Here is a 17,172-nt window from a genome sequence, read left to right on the forward strand (position 1 = left end):
GTGTTTGAGTCTGTGTAAATGTGACAAAACATGCAAAAACAAACATTTATCCCAAAGAATCACCAGTGATGTCATGAGATTGACGCGTACGTGGATAAAAGGGATAAAAGAAAAGTAACAGCTCAACGTGGCCTAATGTAGCGGAGTAAGAGGAACAGTTTCTTCTTCACAAATCTACTCAAGTAAAAGTAAAAACTATAGTGATTCAAAACTACTCCTAAAAGTACAACATTTCCCAAAACTTACTCCAGTAAATGGAACTCGTTACTACCACCTCTGTATTTCTGTCATCTGGAACCATAATAAACCACGCTGCTCTGAATTTCTCTGAATGTCTGAACAAATCTCTGAATTGTGTTTTCTCTCTGAAGGGTTCCAGAGGTTTACCTGGAGAACAAGGTTTCAGGGGACAACCAGGGCCGCTGGTAGGAACCTGGAAAAGTCTGATTTATTAACTCTACATTCATTTAAACTGGAATAAATCTGACCTGCTGCTTTTCATCTCAGGGGCCGAAAGGAGAAACGGGACTTTCCGGAGAGACGGGTCGCGTTGGAGACCCGGTAAGCTGGACAGTTTTTAAATATTCACCTCTTAAAAAAAAAAAAAAAAAATAAATAAATAAATAAATAAATAAAAAATAAAAAATAAATTAAAAAATAAATAATAAAAAAAATAAAAAAATATTCACCTCTTGACACCATGAAGGTTCTATATGGGGTCTGCATTGACGTCACTTCCCCCCCGCACTGCACTGAGAGGCAAAAATGTCTGCAACCAGTGGAGAAGACGTACGGAAGAGTATCAGGGCCAGGCAGGAGAAAAATAAAAATAATATTTTAGACGAGGAAGATTTTTTTTTCATTATGCACTTCAAGAAAAAAGTCGAAATGTCGAGAAAAAAGTTGAAATGTCGAGAAAAAAGTCAAAATTTTAAGAAAAAAGTCTAAATGCTGGGAAAAAAGTTGAATTGTCGAGAATATTGTTGAAGTATAATTTCGAGAGAAAAGTCGAAATGTCGAGAAAAAAGTTGAAATTTCGTGAAAAAAGTGGAAATGTCGAAAAAAAATTTTAATGTTGAGAAAAAAGTCGAAATTTTAAGAAAAAAGTCGAAATGTCGAGAATATTGTTGAAGTATAATTTCGAGAAAAAAGTCTAAATGTCGAAAAAAAAGTTGAAATGTCGAGAAAAAAGTCGAAATTTTAAGAAAAAAGTCTAAATGTCGGGAAAAAAGTCGAAATGTCGAGAAAAAAGTCGAAAGGTTGAGAAAAAATAAAAAATTTCGTGAATAAAATCGAAATGTTGAGAGAAAATAAAAAATTTCGTGAATAAAGTTGAAATGTTGAGAAAAAAAGTTGAAATGTCAAGAATATTGTTGAAGTATAATTTCGAGAAAAAAGCCAAAACTTCGAAAAAAAAATTGAAATGTTGAGAAAAAAGTCGAAATTTCGTCTTTTTTCTCGAAATTGTATTTCAACAAACTCGACATTTCGACTTTTTTCTCGACATTTCGTCTTTTTTCTCGAAGTGCACAATAAAAAAAAAAATCTTCCACTCTCAAACTTTTTTCCTCTTGCCTGGCCCTAATACTCTTCCGTAAAGACGGGATAACAGCCATTTTTAAACTAAATTTAGGTCGAGGTTGCCAGATCTGACAGGTTCCAGCCCTAATGTGATGTAAAACCCACCAAAATACTGGAAAAACAGCCCAAATATCTATTTTTCAGCCCAATTGGTCTGAAACTCGCCCAACCTGGCAACACAGATTCTCAAAACGATTCTCAAAACGATTAAATAAACTCTTTAATGATTAAGATTCAAAAATTAAGACCCTTGGATCGAGATTTAAGACTTTTTAATACAATTTTCAAACTAAATTTAGGTCAAGGTTGCCAGATCTGACAGGTTCCAGCCCTAATGTGATGTAAAACCCACCAAAATACTGGAAAAGCAGCCCAAATATCTATTTTTCAGCCCAATTGGTCTGAAACTCGCCCAACCTGGCAACACAGATTCTCAAAACGATTAAATAAACTTTTTAATGATTAAGATTCAAAAATTAAGACCCTTGGATCGAGATTTAAGACTTTTTAATACGATTTTCAAACAAAATTTAGGTCGAGGTTGCCAGATCTGACAATTTCCAGCCAAAACGCGACTTAAAACCCGCTGGAATAATAAAAAACCAGCCGGAAATATTCCCTCTGTTGAGTTATCCGACGGTAACGAGGTCTTTGTTCCTCCAGGGTCCACCGGGGGGCGCTGGTCTCCAGGGAGTCCGGGGTTTACCAGGAAACGTGGTACGTGGTTTTCTCTCCAGAACCTTTTTCAATCAATTTCACCTCATTAAAAGTCTAATTATCTCTCCTGATCCTGTGATGTGTTTTCCAGGGAATTCCAGGAATCATTGGACCTCCTGGTCCTGCTGGACAACGAGGGGACAAGGTCAGTGTCCTCCAATTTCTTTCTTAATTTAATTTTTTCTAATTTTTTTTATTTTTTTAAATTTTTTTTAACTTTTTTATTTTTTTTAAATTTTTTTTAAATCTTTTTAATTTTTTTTTTATTTTTTTTATTTTATTTTATTTATTTATTTTTTTCTTTCTTTTATATTATTATTTGTTTTAATTTCATTTTATTCTTTTATTTTTTTTTATTTAATTTTTCTTTTTATTCATTTATTTATTTATTTTTTATTGTTTTAATTTTTTTTTCTTTTTTTCTTTCTTTTATATTATTATTTGTTTTAATTTCATTTTATTATTTTATTTTTGTTATTTAATTTTTCTTTTTATTCATTTATTTATTTATTTTTTATTGTTTTAATTTCTTTTCTTTTTTTTCTTTCTTTTATATTATAATTTGTTTTAATTTCATTGTATTCTTTTATTTTTTTATTCAATTTTTCTTTTTATTTATTTATTTATTTATTTATTTATTTATTTATTTATTTATTTATTTATTTATTTATGTATTTATGTATTTATGTATTTATTTATTTATTCATTTATTTATTTTTATGTTCAGTGCGTTTCCCGCTCTGGTTTAAAGTGCAGAATTGTACGTAGAATTTAATGTTAAATTACATAAAGTTTGTCCTAAAAGGCCCTAAAGTCTCCACTCAAAGACTTTCTCTGACTTTGTAACACAATGATGTTGGTTTTTTAATGTAGTTTATCTTCATTGTTGATTCCAGGGCGAGGCTGGAAAACCTGGACAATCTGGACCCCAAGGCCCGGCTGGAGAGCCCGGTTTGACTGGACCTGCAGGACCAACTGGGAAAGGAAAAGACGGACAAAACGTGAGAAATGTTTTGATTAGATGTTGTATGTAAAGTTCTGTATCTGAATAACTAAACAGCAGCGTAGCATAGGGCTGGGCGATTTTGGACAAAAATAAAATCCCGATTTTTTTCTCTGAAAACCCGATTTTCGATTTCGATTTCAATTTTTTTGGTAAAACTACAAAAGACAATGGAATAAATTGTTTCAAATATTTTATCTTTATCTTTAAAGAAAAATAGCAAACAAATTTCCCTATTGGGAATGAAGTGCAATTGAAAGATCCTGTAAATCCTCCTTGAGTTTAGTAAAGTGACAACATTTACCATTTTCTTGACCAAACAAAGATGACTAGACGAGCTCTGTCTGTAAAAAAGGAAAATCCATTTTCCGATTTTCCTTTTTTTATCATCGATTAATAAATCCGATTTAGATTTAAAATCGATTAATCGCACAGCTCTAGCGTAGCTCCTTATGAGCCCGACAAATAGAGACACTTCCCAACATTCATACAGTTTCTTCTTCGATTTAAACCAAACACATTTCATATTGATTCTTTCCCACATTACAGATCTGCAACATTCTTCTTCTTGTTCTTCTTTTTTTAACGGCGGTGGCATCCAGCTTTTAGGTTTATTACCGCCACCTTCTGTTCCGGAGTGTGGACCAAACCGTAGTTTCCCTCTCACCGATCTGCAACCTTTATAGAAAAACACTGAAGCTTTTAAATATTTTTTAGCCCGGTTTTTTCCCCATTTTATCCCCAGTGCTCCTACCTAACAGTCGTGGGCATTGCTCCCTCTACCAACCCCGGGAGGGCCCTGCACTGAGCTCAGGTCTCCTCCTTAACCTGAGGAGTGAGCAGGCCGCATCTTTTCACCAGACAGGGTGGGGTTTCTCCGGCCGGACGTAGCGCGTGGAAGGATCACGTTATTCCGGCCGGATCCTCCCCACCCCATCTGTTCCCCGGTTGGCCAGAGGGGGCATGTATAGCCCAGGACTGTGTGTATGTTTTTGTGAGGGTAGAGAACATTAGATACCCAAGGAAACATGGGGAGAACATACAAACTCCACACAGAAAGATCCTTTCACCAACCCACCAACCAAAGTCATGGGGGAACTAACACGCACTTCAGCGCCCACAGCGTCCCCGGCGGGAATCGAACCCAGGACCTTCTTGCTGTGAGACGGCTGCACTACCTGCTGCGCCACCGTGCCCCCCAGAAAAACACTGAAGCTTTGATAGATTGTTGCTGTTATTCCCAGCTGACTGATGCTACAACATGAGCAGAAACTAATCAGATGTTAAAGGGTGCATGGAGGGCCCTGAACGGGATGACCAGTGTATGGAACTCCAACCTCCCCCGCCAAATCAGACTCAGCTTCTTCTTCGCGACAGTAGAGTCTGTTCTCCTCTATGGCAGTGAATGCTGGACCCTCAAACCAACCCTAGTGAAATCCCTGGACGGGTGCTACACCAGGATGTTGGTGCAGTGCTTAACATCAGCAAGAATGCACATGTAACCAACCGAGTCCTATATGAAGGAATACCAAGGGTGAGCGAAAAGGTTGCTGTACGGAGAATGAGACTTGCAGGCACTGCCAAAGACACAAAGAACTGTCAGCCAGCAAGCTGGTGCTGTGGGAGCCAACACGCGGGCGCCGGTCAAGAGGACGTCCTACACCAACATATGTGGACATACTTAAGAAGGATGCCGGGGCCCAGAGTACCAGCGAACTGGAAAGTTGTATGGAGAATCGGGATGACTGGAGACAACGATGGACGGCTCGTCTGAGGACGACCTAGTAGTAGTAAAGAGAAGACAAACGTCTCCCTTCATCTAACGCTGTCAGTTTGTCCCTCAGACAAGCAAACGCTGTGATGTAACCAGCAGAACACAGCGCCTCCTGGTGGCAGAACACAGGAATATACAGTGAACAAATACAGAACCTTCATCAAAATGCAGAGAAAGTAGTTCCTACCAGAGCCGGATTAACGTAAAGGCAAACTAGGCATGTGCCTAAGGCCTGATTGTCAGGGGGGCCCAGACAGAGGGAAAAATAAATAAATAAAATAAAATAAAAATAGTAAGTAAATAAAAATATATGTCCTATCTACAATTTATTTCAGTGGTAATATATCAATATGTATTAACTAATTAACAATGACGTTTACTTTAACGTTACGTCACATTAATGCCACTCAGTTAAATCCGATGGGAGGACTAAGCGGGACAATTAAGCTATCAGGCTGCAAGGTCTGGTTTATTGTTGGACAGTTTCTAAATGGTTGTGATAAATGTGAAGGGTTTACGTTTGTCTTCTTGTTCCTGTACTTAATCACAGGTGTGAATATGGGCTCCAGGTGAAGGGACTAGAATTTTTATTCACCCAATTCAGGCTCGTTTTCCTTGGCTGTCTGAGCAAATTAGTAGAAAAGTGAAAAAAAAAGTGTTCTTGGTTCAAACATAAAGGTATGGATCAAATTATTTAATGATTGCTTATTTTTCTACAATGTTTCTGTGATTAAATCTGCTTTTAGAATGCAGTCTAGTAAAGAACAGAGAACATAGAGAACAGAGATTAGAGGTGATGCTTGTCCATAAAATAAACATCTTTACCACGACAGCACACTTTGTCTTACTGCAAATTTTATTGGTCTTTGTTGATTTGACTTCTTATTTAACTATTCAATTTAATCAACACATTTAATTAAAATTTTCTGCAAAATGCAATAGCTTAAAACATGTATCTTATTTTACTCTGTTTACATAGCAATGCTGACACCTATTGGTGATTTACTGGTACTAATACTTTAACAATGACACTCTCAATTGATAAGATAAGGATAATTTAATAGCATTTAATAGAGCGGTGTAATAACGTATAAATAATACAAATCAAAAAATAGTCTGATAGACACATGACTTATTTTGGAATACAAAGAACCAACTTGACTATGACTATGCTATGTAAAATGTGAATTAACTTTTATTAGTAACTTTGCTAAGTTTAAGATTTCAATTCATAAATAACATGGATGGAGGGAAGTCTGCCTAGTGTAGTCCATTTATTTAATCCGGCTCTGGTTCCTACAAGAACTTTATCCTACTTTCACCCCTGCCTAATCCTGTCCAGGTTTCAGGGATTCTTTCTGACCATTTTTACTGCAAAGGCATCACAAGATGTGCATAAGTTGTTCTTCTGGTGCTGCTGTTGCTCGTTAAGGCTAATTACAGTCATGTCACGTCCTGTTTCTCTCTACGTGTAACGGGCAGCAACAAGTTAACGACAGAAACGTGTTCATGGTTCATTACGTCTCATGTTTTCCACATGTGGGGCTTGTAAACGTCCCGTTGACGTGACTAGCATGCTAGGAACATGTGGCCGTGCGGCTCCACGTGGAGCTTCATGTTTTACCTGCAGGCGTGTTGCAGAAAGACGTGACTAGCATGCTAGGAACATGTGGCTGTGCGGCTCCATGTGGAGCTTCATGTTTCCACCTGCAGGCGTGTTGCAGAAAGACGTGACTAGCATGCTAGGAACATGTGGCCGTGCGGCTCCACGTGGAGCTTCATGTTTTCACCTGCAGGCGTGCTGCAGAAAGACGTGACTAGCATGCTAGGAACATGTGGCCGTGCGGCTCCACGTGGAGCTTCATGTTTTCACCTGCAGGCGTGTTGCAGAAAGACGTGACTAGCATGCTAGGAACATGTGGCCGTGCGGCTGCACGTGGATCTTCATGTTTTCACCTGCAGGCGTGTTGCAGAAAGACGTGACTAGCATGCTAGGAACATGTGGCCGCGCGGCTGCACGTGGAGCTTCATGTTTCCACCTGCAGGCGTGTTGCAGAAAGACGTGACTAGCATGCTAGGAACATGTGGCCGTGCGGCTCCACGTGGAGCTTCATGTTTTACCTGCAGGCGTGTTGCAAAAAGACGTGTTTTAACAGGAAACCGTTGTAAAGGAACTAAAGCAGCAGATCTGGTTTTACAGCAACTTCCACCTTCGTTGTTCAGTTAAGAGTCTAGTAAAGACATTTAAAGGTCTGGTAACGACGGTCTAAGGATATAGACCAGGGATCAGCAACCCGCGGCTCTTTAGCGCCGCCCTAGTGGCTCCTGGAGCTTTTTCAATAATGTTTGACCTTTTTTTTTCCTTTTTTTCTTCTCTTTCTTTTTCTTTTTTTCTTTTCTTTTTTCCTCTTTTCTTTTTTCTTCCCTTTTCCTTTCCTTTTTAATCTCGACATTTAGACTTTTTTCTCAAAATTTCGACTTTTTCCTCGACATTTCGACTTTTTTCTCAAAATTTAGACTTTTTTCTCAAAATTTTGACTTTTTTCTCAAAATTTCGACTTTTTTCTCGTCATTTTTGACTTTTCTCAAAATTTAGACTTTTTTCTCAAAATTTCGTTACAGTTACAAAATAAACAAAGTTACTGTACATTTCAGTATTTCATACAATCTGTCTGTCATTTGTGATGTTCCAGGGAGATCCAGGACCTCAGGGGATTCAAGGACCTCCAGGACTCAAGGTGAGGCTTTGAGATGCTTTTAACAACTTTTGATGTTAAAGAGATCCTTTAAAAATCAAATGGAATCATTTGTTACTGGGAAAAACTACCAGTACTACTACTACTGTCATTTAGCAGATACTTTTATCCAAAGCGACTTACAAAGGACCTCACGATACAATACACATCACGATACCTGAGTCACGATACGATACGATATTGCGATATCCAAATTTTGCGATATATTGCGATATTGCGATATATAAAGTTTGCTGAAAACTGTAAAAAGCTTTATGGATCTTAAAACCCGAGTTGCACCTTCATCAGATTATAGTGACTATTCATGGGACAAACTGAGTCAAAACAATGTTTTATTATAACTATACAAGCTAAAGTTACAACATATTTGTATATGTTTTTCATATTATTTACATCATATGAAATTAACATTAAATTTAGTATGAGGTTGCTTTAATTATGTGCCAAATGATAATAAACACAAGAAAGATGGAACTAAAACCAAGGACAGGCACAGTGATCAGTCAGTATAGATATAAATCCATAAATAAATAAACCTCTGTCCATTATTTTTACTTTTTTAAGGACAGGCAATTGTGTTATATAAAAAATAAATTATAAAATGAAATAAAACGTGAAATAAAACCTGAGCTCAGTGCAGGGCCCTCCCAGGGTTGGTAGAGAGTGGCAATGCCCAGGACTGTTACTTAGGTAGGAGCACTGGGTGATAGGATGGGAAAAAGATCGGGGATAAAAAAAAAAAAAAAAAAATCGATATTCAAATTTAGAATATCGATATTGAATCAGCTGGAAAAGTATCGCGATATATTGCCATATCGATATTTTATTTAATTTTTTGCCCACCCCTACCTGAGAGAACAACTCAAGCACAAAATCACATTCACACAAGGGTTTTTTTCCTTGCATGGATGAGAGAAGAAGTGAGTTTTTGTGGAAAGCAGCAGACGTGGTTGCAGCGCTCGCTGCTCTCATCACCAACGTCTCTGCTGTGAGACGTTTGATGACACGAGCATTGAATAATTATTAGCACCCGAGCTATGGAAGACAAACCGGTTCTCAGCTGGTTCCTAGGTGAAGGAGTCGTGAACCAGAACCAGCTCTGGAACCGGTTTGGTGGAAAAGTGAGGCTGAACAAGCCGTTGGCTGAGTGTTTAATGAGGAAGTACCAGGTAATATTATGGAAACAACACACGCTTTCTTTTACAGTCCAGTTTTACTTTAATTAATGGGTCAGGGGGCAAACTCTAAGATTGGTAACTCTGCTCACGCTTCTGGGTAAAGTTTGACAACCTTATGTTTTTGCTAGAAGGAACCCCTAGGAGGAATAATAGGGTGTTTCATCTTGGATTGTTTTGCTGGTGACCACTGGAGGCGCTGTAACATTCAAATAACGGCCAGAAAAGTCAAAGAAAAGTCTCTTTCTGGGCGTGACGTCACGGCTGTGTCCGTGCACTCCATGGATGTATTATATTAATATATATTATATAATTATATTATATTAATACATGCATATGGTCCAAATGTACAGTTTATGCAAAATCTTCAATGTTCAACATTTTATATTTAGGGAAATGGATAAAACATCAATTGAAAAACATTTTTTTTTAATTGTATTGCTATATTTTGTCCAATATTGGTTAAAAAATATGACTTTTTTATAGGCGTTTCTAACACACACATAATAAGCATCTTTTTTCTTTTTCTTTTTTTTTTACAGTGAAACACATTTTCTATGAAATCCTGTGTCAAAAACATCTATAAAAAAGTGATATTTTGTATCCAATATTGGCTAAAATATTACAAAATGATTCATAAAGGCTTTTTTACTATTGTTGTATCTATTTCCTTAGATATACAATGTTTTAATCTTGACAATTATGCATATAAATTGTACAGGTTGACCAAAACTGACCATATGCCTGAATGGAGAACTTGAATATTCTAGCGCCTCTAGTGGTCACCAGCTAAACAATTCAAGATGACAACAGCCCTAAAATTCCTTCTAGAGATTTGTTCTAACAAAAAAAATAGGTTGTCAAACTTTACCCAGACATGTGAGCAAAAGTCTTAACGGAGGCTTTTTATAAAATTGCTCCTTGACTAAAATATCAGGTAATTATTTCCAGCTCTGGAACCGGTTTGGTGGAAAAGTGAGGCTGAACAAGCCGTTGGCTGAAGAGTTTGTGGCGTCACATGGTCACCTCCATCCTCTGATGATGCAGTAACTGTGGTTTTAATTAACTGTGTTCTTGTTTCCTCCAGGGTCTCATGGTCACCTCCATCCTCTGATGAAGTAGTAACTGTTCTTGTTTCCTCCAGGGTCTCATGGTCACCTCCATCCTCTGATGAAGTAGTAACTGTTCTTGTTTCCTCCAGGGTCTCATGGTCACCTCCATCCTCTGATGATGCAGTAACTGTGTTTTTTAATTAACTGTGTTCTTGTTTCCTCCAGGGTCCTCCGGGGTCACATGGTCAGCCCGGTTTACCGGGAGACCGCGGTTCTGCAGGAGAAGGGAAGATGGGATTACCGGTAGGAACAATCGCTGCTACTCTGAGATCCTGAAGATCCTTTACTGTCATTTATCTATTTTAATTTAGCTGCTACACGGAGATCCTGAAGATCCTTTAATGTCATTTATCTATTTTAATTTAGCTGCTACACGGAGATCCTGAAGATCCTTTAATGTCATTTATCTATTTTAATTTAGCTGCTACACGGAGATCCTGAAGATCCTTTAATGTAATTTATCTATTTTAATTTAGCTGCTACACTGAGATCCTGAAGTTATTCTGACTCTGAAATGTTTGTGTTTCCAGGGAACTGCAGGGAAACCAGGACAACCAGGACCAGTGGTGAGTTTCTGATTAGACCTGATGTTGAAGGTGTTTCTGCTCACCAGTTGGGTTTTATCTAATATAACGATGTGTTTCAGGGATTGAGGGGTCCACTAACACAGTGTGTCCCAACCTGGGGTCCTCCCCCCCCTGGGGTCCGGGCAGAGATCTCTGGGGGCGCGAAACTTTGTCTGCTTTGAGGATATGCAGTTGTAAAAATTAGATTTGCACATGTTAAATAAATAAAAAATCACAATAACACACCTAATGGAATACTGTAATCCAAGTCTGAATAAACCCACTTAGAAATATATTTTGGTCATTTAAAAATACTAAGTTATTTATCAGGATAAAAACTTAAAAACGTATTATTATCCGACAGGTTGTTAAAGGAAAAATGTTTTAAAAAATGTTGCTCTCATATTAAAAGAGACATTTTTCAGAAATATTTTTATGTCCTTGCAATTATTTTTGTGCGTATTTTATACATTAGTGACACAAAATGAAGGTGAGAAAAACAAAGTACAGGGTAAACCAAAGAGAAATGTATCAAAAACACATAATTAATGTTAATTTTTTCAATTAAAGGTTTGTAACGAATAACTTTACTCTTTCGCTGCCAGTACGTACGGGTTTGGGGGCCCGGCTGGTCTTACACACAAGTAGGGGGGACCGCTGCACTAACGTAACGATGTGTTTCAGGGATTGAGGGGATCAGTTGGGTTTTATCTAATGCAGGGGTGCTCACACTTTTTCAGCATGAGAGCTACTTATAAAATGATCAAGTCAAAATGATCTACCACCCAGGGACGTAGCCAGAATTTTGAATAGGGCGGGCCTGAAGAAAAGTGGGCGGGCCAACTTTTGCCAGAGGAACAATCCATATAATATCCACTAACGCCACTAATGCAGAAACAACCTTAAGGTTAATGATTCTATGACCTATTTAAGTGAAACAGCGCACCCTGCTGTCCTCAAGTGCACACTGATACAGTGGACTGACTACTACAGTACATCATTATATTTCTATAGCGTAGCTATGCTTGTAATATTATTTAATACAAAATTGAGCATTGTTGATTTGCAAACACATTTCCCCCATTAAAAAAAGACAACTGGTGTTTAATATTCCCCCTGGTACAGCTAATGTCAAAAGAACTGCAAAGGCAGAGGTAAAGATACAACACATTTATTGTCAAATATAACATTTGAATTTGATGAAAATGAGAACATCTCAAAATATTTCTTAGGTTTGAGAGAAAAAACCGAAGGCTGAAAACTGGCCGTAACTCGTGGACAAGCTTGCTAGTGAGTTAGCACTTAGCGCAGTTGTTTGCTCATGCGCAGCGACCTATGACCTCAGACAAAATTCAGATGTCATCTGATTGGCTGCCCTGTATGTCAATCAAAAGACAGGATCGATGATAGGTTGACGTCAATTTTTTTTATGTCACGCGATCTACCAATAATACCTTCGCGATCAACTGGTAGATCGCGATCGACGTATTGAGCACCCCTGATCTAATGTAACGATGTGTTTCAGGGTTTTTATCTAATATAACGATGTGTTTCAGGGTTTGTATCTAATATAACGATGTGTTTCAGGGTTTTTATCTAATATAACGATGTGTTTCAGGGTTTTTATCTAACGTAACGATGTGTTTCAGGGTTTGAGAGGTCCTCCTGGAGTGGCTGGTCCTCAAGGCCCTGCAGGACACAACGTAAGTTTAAAAATGATAATTAAAAAGCCTGGAAGACGCCATTATCACTCTCCTTTATAATTTCAAACAGCAGTGAAATAAACATTCGTGTTGTTTATTTCTCCACATCCAGGGCCTCCCAGGACGACCGGGGGAGAAGGGATCACCTGGAGAACCGGTAAGTACTAAGCTGGACCTCGTCCCCCGACATCAGACTTCCTTAATGACACAATCACTTCCTAAACGAACCACTGACCTCATCTTGTTTTCTCTTATTAATGAAAGTTTCTCTGACCCGTCTCTTAGGGAAAGGAAGCCGACATTTCTAACGTCAATCTGAAGGTAAGAAACCCCACAGGACGACGATGTCGACGTCAAGAACGGGCTACGTGACCTCAGGATTTACTGAGAGATGAATAAACCAGTGAATAAACAGCTAACTCTGTCAGATTAATGACTTTAGACCAGGGGTGTCGAGCTCATTTTTCTTGGCGGGCCGGATTTTACCAATTTTTTCCTCGCACGCTCAAAATAACAAAAACGGTGCAAAATCTTTTTTCTAATTCTTTTTTTTACTATTCTTATCTAATCCAATATCAGTTTAGTTAATTTTAAAGGAAATATGCACTTTGTTTACGCTCTAATTATGTAAAATATATTTCTTCAGGATGTTTTCTTGAAATGTCTCGGTTTTTTTCAAATTATGTATAAGATACTTTTAATATCATTTTACAAAGATAAACAGAAACAAGTATGTTTTTTTTATATTTCGCTTTTTTATAGGAAATTTTATTAAAAGCAACATTTTTCTTATTACATCCGAGAGTGTTTCTTTGTGATTTAGAGATTTTTCCAGTACAATTAAGTGTATTTATTTTTAAAAATTGGCGCGGATATTTACGCCAGTGTGCCGAAAAAGTCAGCACTTCTTTTTTAACTGTTTTACTTTGTCACTATCCTCGTATTCAAACCTGAAATTCTCCCAATAAATATCTTCTATCATCTTTTTTAGCAGTGATATTTTTCCTGCGAAAATATATACATATATATATATATATATATATATATATATATATATATATATATATATATATATATATATATATATATATATATATATATATATATATATATATATATATATATATATATATATATATAACTAAAAAGAAATAAAATCGGCAAATGCATTTTAGAAAACTAAAAAAATGTCAAACTGCTCTATTTGTGGAATAACAATGGATTTGTAGAAGAAATATATTATGGGATATGCTGAGATTCATGGCAATTATTTATGCCTTCCTTTTTAGTAAATTAACATTTCGTTTTTTGGCTTTGGAAACCTCTCTCGGGCCGCACATTTGACACCCCTGTGTCAATGTAAAACCTTTCAGTACGCTTCGATTAAAAACAATCACATTGGCCAAGAGAACTCGTTTCTGGATCCTTTAAAATGGAATGGAATTCCCCCAGAATGACAATTCCTAACTACTTATTTGTTGTGACCATTTCAAATTCAATTCCATGAGCAGTTAATACTTTAGGAATGTTCAATAGTAACCGTTTGCCATTTGAAAATACCATCACTTTTGATTTATCTGCATTTAGCACCAGTCTGAGAGTCAGACGGGACTGAACTGCAAGAATTCAAGGGTTTGATCTACAGAAGGAGATCAACAATATACGACCGTATCATCTGCATAAAAATTGAATGCAGCATTTGATACATCGTCAAACAGCAACCAGTTGTTAGGTTCCTAAATCAACATACATAAATTAATAACTTAGGAAAGACTGTTAGAAATGATTTTTCAGGCCTTCTACAGAAGTGGAAGCAAAGTCGGAGCTTGCAGAGCAACATGGCCCTCTCGGATGCTCTCGACAAATGCTTGCTGGCTCCTCCTTTGCATCAGCTTTTATTGGTAAAACTGACAGGAACATGACCATATAGGGTAGACAATGGACAATTGGAAGAAAACAGATGGTCACACATCGAGGTTTAAGAAGCCACACATGTGACATGTGAAACTTAAGCTTTAATGTCACTGGGGCCTCCTGGGGCTAAAACAGAAACTCTAAACAGATGCGTCCAAAGACACAATGGGTCAGCTTTTCCCAGGACAGTCACCCCCCCTGAGTATCTCTCAGGAAGTAGCTAAATTCTATTCAGAGCATGTGATCGTTTTCAGGGCAAAGGTCAATTTAGGCCCCCTCCTGAAAACAGGAAGTCTTGGACAGATGTGTCCAAAGGTTCATTGACCAAACCGAGAAGTCAGCAGGGCAACCTTCAGTTTTAACCTCTTAATCAAAAGCATGTGACGGTTCATAAGGACAGAAACTAGTTCAAAACTTTGATTAATCTGACACAGTCGACACAGCAGTTCAGATCAGGCTCATCTTCAACCGCTGGTGCAGACGACAGACTTGTAGTGGTCACATGACCTTCTGAGGTTACATGGGAGTTTGACACCAGTTCCAAGTCTAAACCGACAGAACAGTTGACCCTACTAGTTTATGATCCGGTTTCCTGCTGCTTCACCTGCGTGTCTGTTCCGTATCTGCAGGATATCTGCTCCGACTGTCCTGCAGGTCCACCACAGATATAAGAAATAGATTTTTGTACTTGTTGATGGTTTTTATAAGAAATGTTATTATTTCAAAAATGCCAAGACTTTTGTATAGAAAATTAACCTTCAGTTCAGAAACACATAACTATTCAACAAGAGGTTGCTTTACCTTACCAAAATCTAACACATCTGCACAGTGATGTACAGAGCAATGAAGGAGTGGAATTCACTTCCTGATTACGGAACGCAACAGAAAAATGTGCTAAGTTTTAAAATGAAACTAAAAGATTATTATTCAACACAAAATGTTAAGGATTAATATTGAATAATTAATTAATTAATTCAATAATTAAATATTTAACTCATATTGTTGGGTCATGGCATCTTTGCAATGTAACAAAAGTATTCGTGATGATTCAATGTAGGAGCTTGTCTTGTCTTGTATGTTTTCTTGTTTATATGTTTTGTATGTGTGAATTTTTGTGTTTTTGTATATATTTGTGAATTAGTATTTCTTCTGTTTGGTTTGTATTGTGTGTACACTGTATTGTCACCTACGAGTGTATGACGACCCCAGGAAGAATAGCTGCTGCTTTTTGCAAAAGCTAATGGGGATCGTAATAAAACAAAACAAAACAAAACCTGGACCTCCTGGACTAATAAACTAGTTTAAATCTAGTTTAAATCACCTGCGTGTCCTTGTCTCCAGGATATCTGCTCAGACTGTCCTGCCGGTCCTCCTGGACCTCCTGGACTTCCTGGAATCCCAGGAGATAAAGGACTGACGGGATCGGCCGGGAAAAACGGCCAGGATGGATATCCGGTAGGATTAAGTCATTAATATCTCATTATTCAGTTCAAAACAGTCCAGTATTCTACATGTTTCAGATGTTTCACTGCTCCGACGACCTGATTCACATGAATTGATCGCTGGTCCTGATGCTGAGTCAAGACTCAGACTTGTTCAGCATCAGGACCAGAGATTCTGATGCTGCTTAACTTAGCGCTGCTAATAATCTGCTGTAACGTTTCAGGGCCCGGTTGGACTCCCTGGACCTCAAGGACCCGCTGGAGCTGACGGAACAAAGGCAAGCTCAACAATTATTTTACTTTGAAGAATTGTTGAGTCATTGTTCAAAGCAATAAGACTTTTACAGCATCGTCATCTTTGGTGGTATTTTGATTCTTGCAGGTTTTATTAATATAATAACATGTAAATCTTTCTCTTTCATCTCAGGGAGTTAAAGGAGATCAAGGACCTCCTGGAAACTCTGGAGACAAGGGAGATAAGGTATATATTTGTTTATTATGTGAGTCCTCAATTTAAAAACCGTGATTGTGAATGATTTAACCCCTGATTTTAATCTCTTCTGTATTTCAGGGCCACCCGGGGCCCCCTGGAAACCCAGGCCCTGCTGGACTCATGGGAACCCCCGTAAGTTTATTCTCTCTACAGTTCTTTAATGGAGATTACTCAGATAACAGATCTTTAGAATGTGGAATTCCTCAAGGAAGCTGCCCGGGTCCGCTCATGTTCTCGATCTTTAAAAATGATTTTGCTCTTATACTGAAAGAGGCTAAATTAACCCTGTATGCTGACAACACTACAGTGTTTGCATCAGCAACAACAACGTCTGCTGATCTAAACTCATCTTCAACAGAGAGAGAGATATAATCAGGAAATGGATCTTTCAAAACAAATTGATACTTAATACAAACAAAACAAAATGTCCATTCTCTCAGGAGACACCAGTATCAACAGCTGAACTTCTGTCTAAGATGGTTAAACGTTGAGGACAGAATGATACTACACTTCTGTTTTCAATATGGAAGGATTTACAATCCAAAACTCCATTATATCAATCAGTTAAGACTCAATCTAGAGTCGTCTGCATACGACACTAGACAGGAAACAAATGGTTTACTAGGGAACAGTATCAGGGCCAGGCAGGAGAAACATAAAAATAATATTTTAGAGGAGGAAGATTTTTATTTCATTATGCACTTCGAGAAAAAAGTCGAAATGTTGATAAAAAAGTCGAAATGTTGAGAAAAAAGTCAAAATGTTGATAAAAAAGTCGAAATGTTGAGAAAAAAGTCAAAATGTTGCGATTACTGTTGAAGTACAATTTCGAGAAAAAAGTCGAAAGGTCGAGAAAAAAGTTGAATTGTTGAAAAAAAGTCAAAATTTCGTGAATAAAGTTTAAATTTCGAATTTTTTCTCGAAATTGTACTTCAA

General features: G+C 37.5%; 1 protein-coding gene across 1 annotated transcript in view; it reads left to right on the plus strand.

The window, feature by feature from the left end:
• col22a1 (collagen, type XXII, alpha 1) overlaps window positions 1-17,172 on the plus strand; it is a 100,545-nt gene that overhangs the window by 63,425 nt on the left and 19,948 nt on the right. Inside the window, exons 34-48 of the mRNA XM_061741678.1 lie at window positions 372-425; window positions 508-561; window positions 2,245-2,298; window positions 2,390-2,443; window positions 3,195-3,299; window positions 7,769-7,813; window positions 10,284-10,361; window positions 10,649-10,684; window positions 12,334-12,387; window positions 12,500-12,544; window positions 12,673-12,708; window positions 15,643-15,756; window positions 15,968-16,021; window positions 16,171-16,224; window positions 16,315-16,368. Coding sequence (XP_061597662.1) covers window positions 372-425; window positions 508-561; window positions 2,245-2,298; window positions 2,390-2,443; window positions 3,195-3,299; window positions 7,769-7,813; window positions 10,284-10,361; window positions 10,649-10,684; window positions 12,334-12,387; window positions 12,500-12,544; window positions 12,673-12,708; window positions 15,643-15,756; window positions 15,968-16,021; window positions 16,171-16,224; window positions 16,315-16,368 — 891 coding nt within the window. The remainder of the gene's footprint in view (window positions 1-371; window positions 426-507; window positions 562-2,244; window positions 2,299-2,389; window positions 2,444-3,194; window positions 3,300-7,768; window positions 7,814-10,283; window positions 10,362-10,648; window positions 10,685-12,333; window positions 12,388-12,499; window positions 12,545-12,672; window positions 12,709-15,642; window positions 15,757-15,967; window positions 16,022-16,170; window positions 16,225-16,314; window positions 16,369-17,172) is intronic.

The sequence above is a fragment of the Cololabis saira genome, chromosome 15 (assembly GCF_033807715.1).
Source record: "Cololabis saira isolate AMF1-May2022 chromosome 15, fColSai1.1, whole genome shotgun sequence".
NCBI classification, from domain to species: domain Eukaryota; kingdom Metazoa; phylum Chordata; class Actinopteri; order Beloniformes; family Belonidae; genus Cololabis; species Cololabis saira.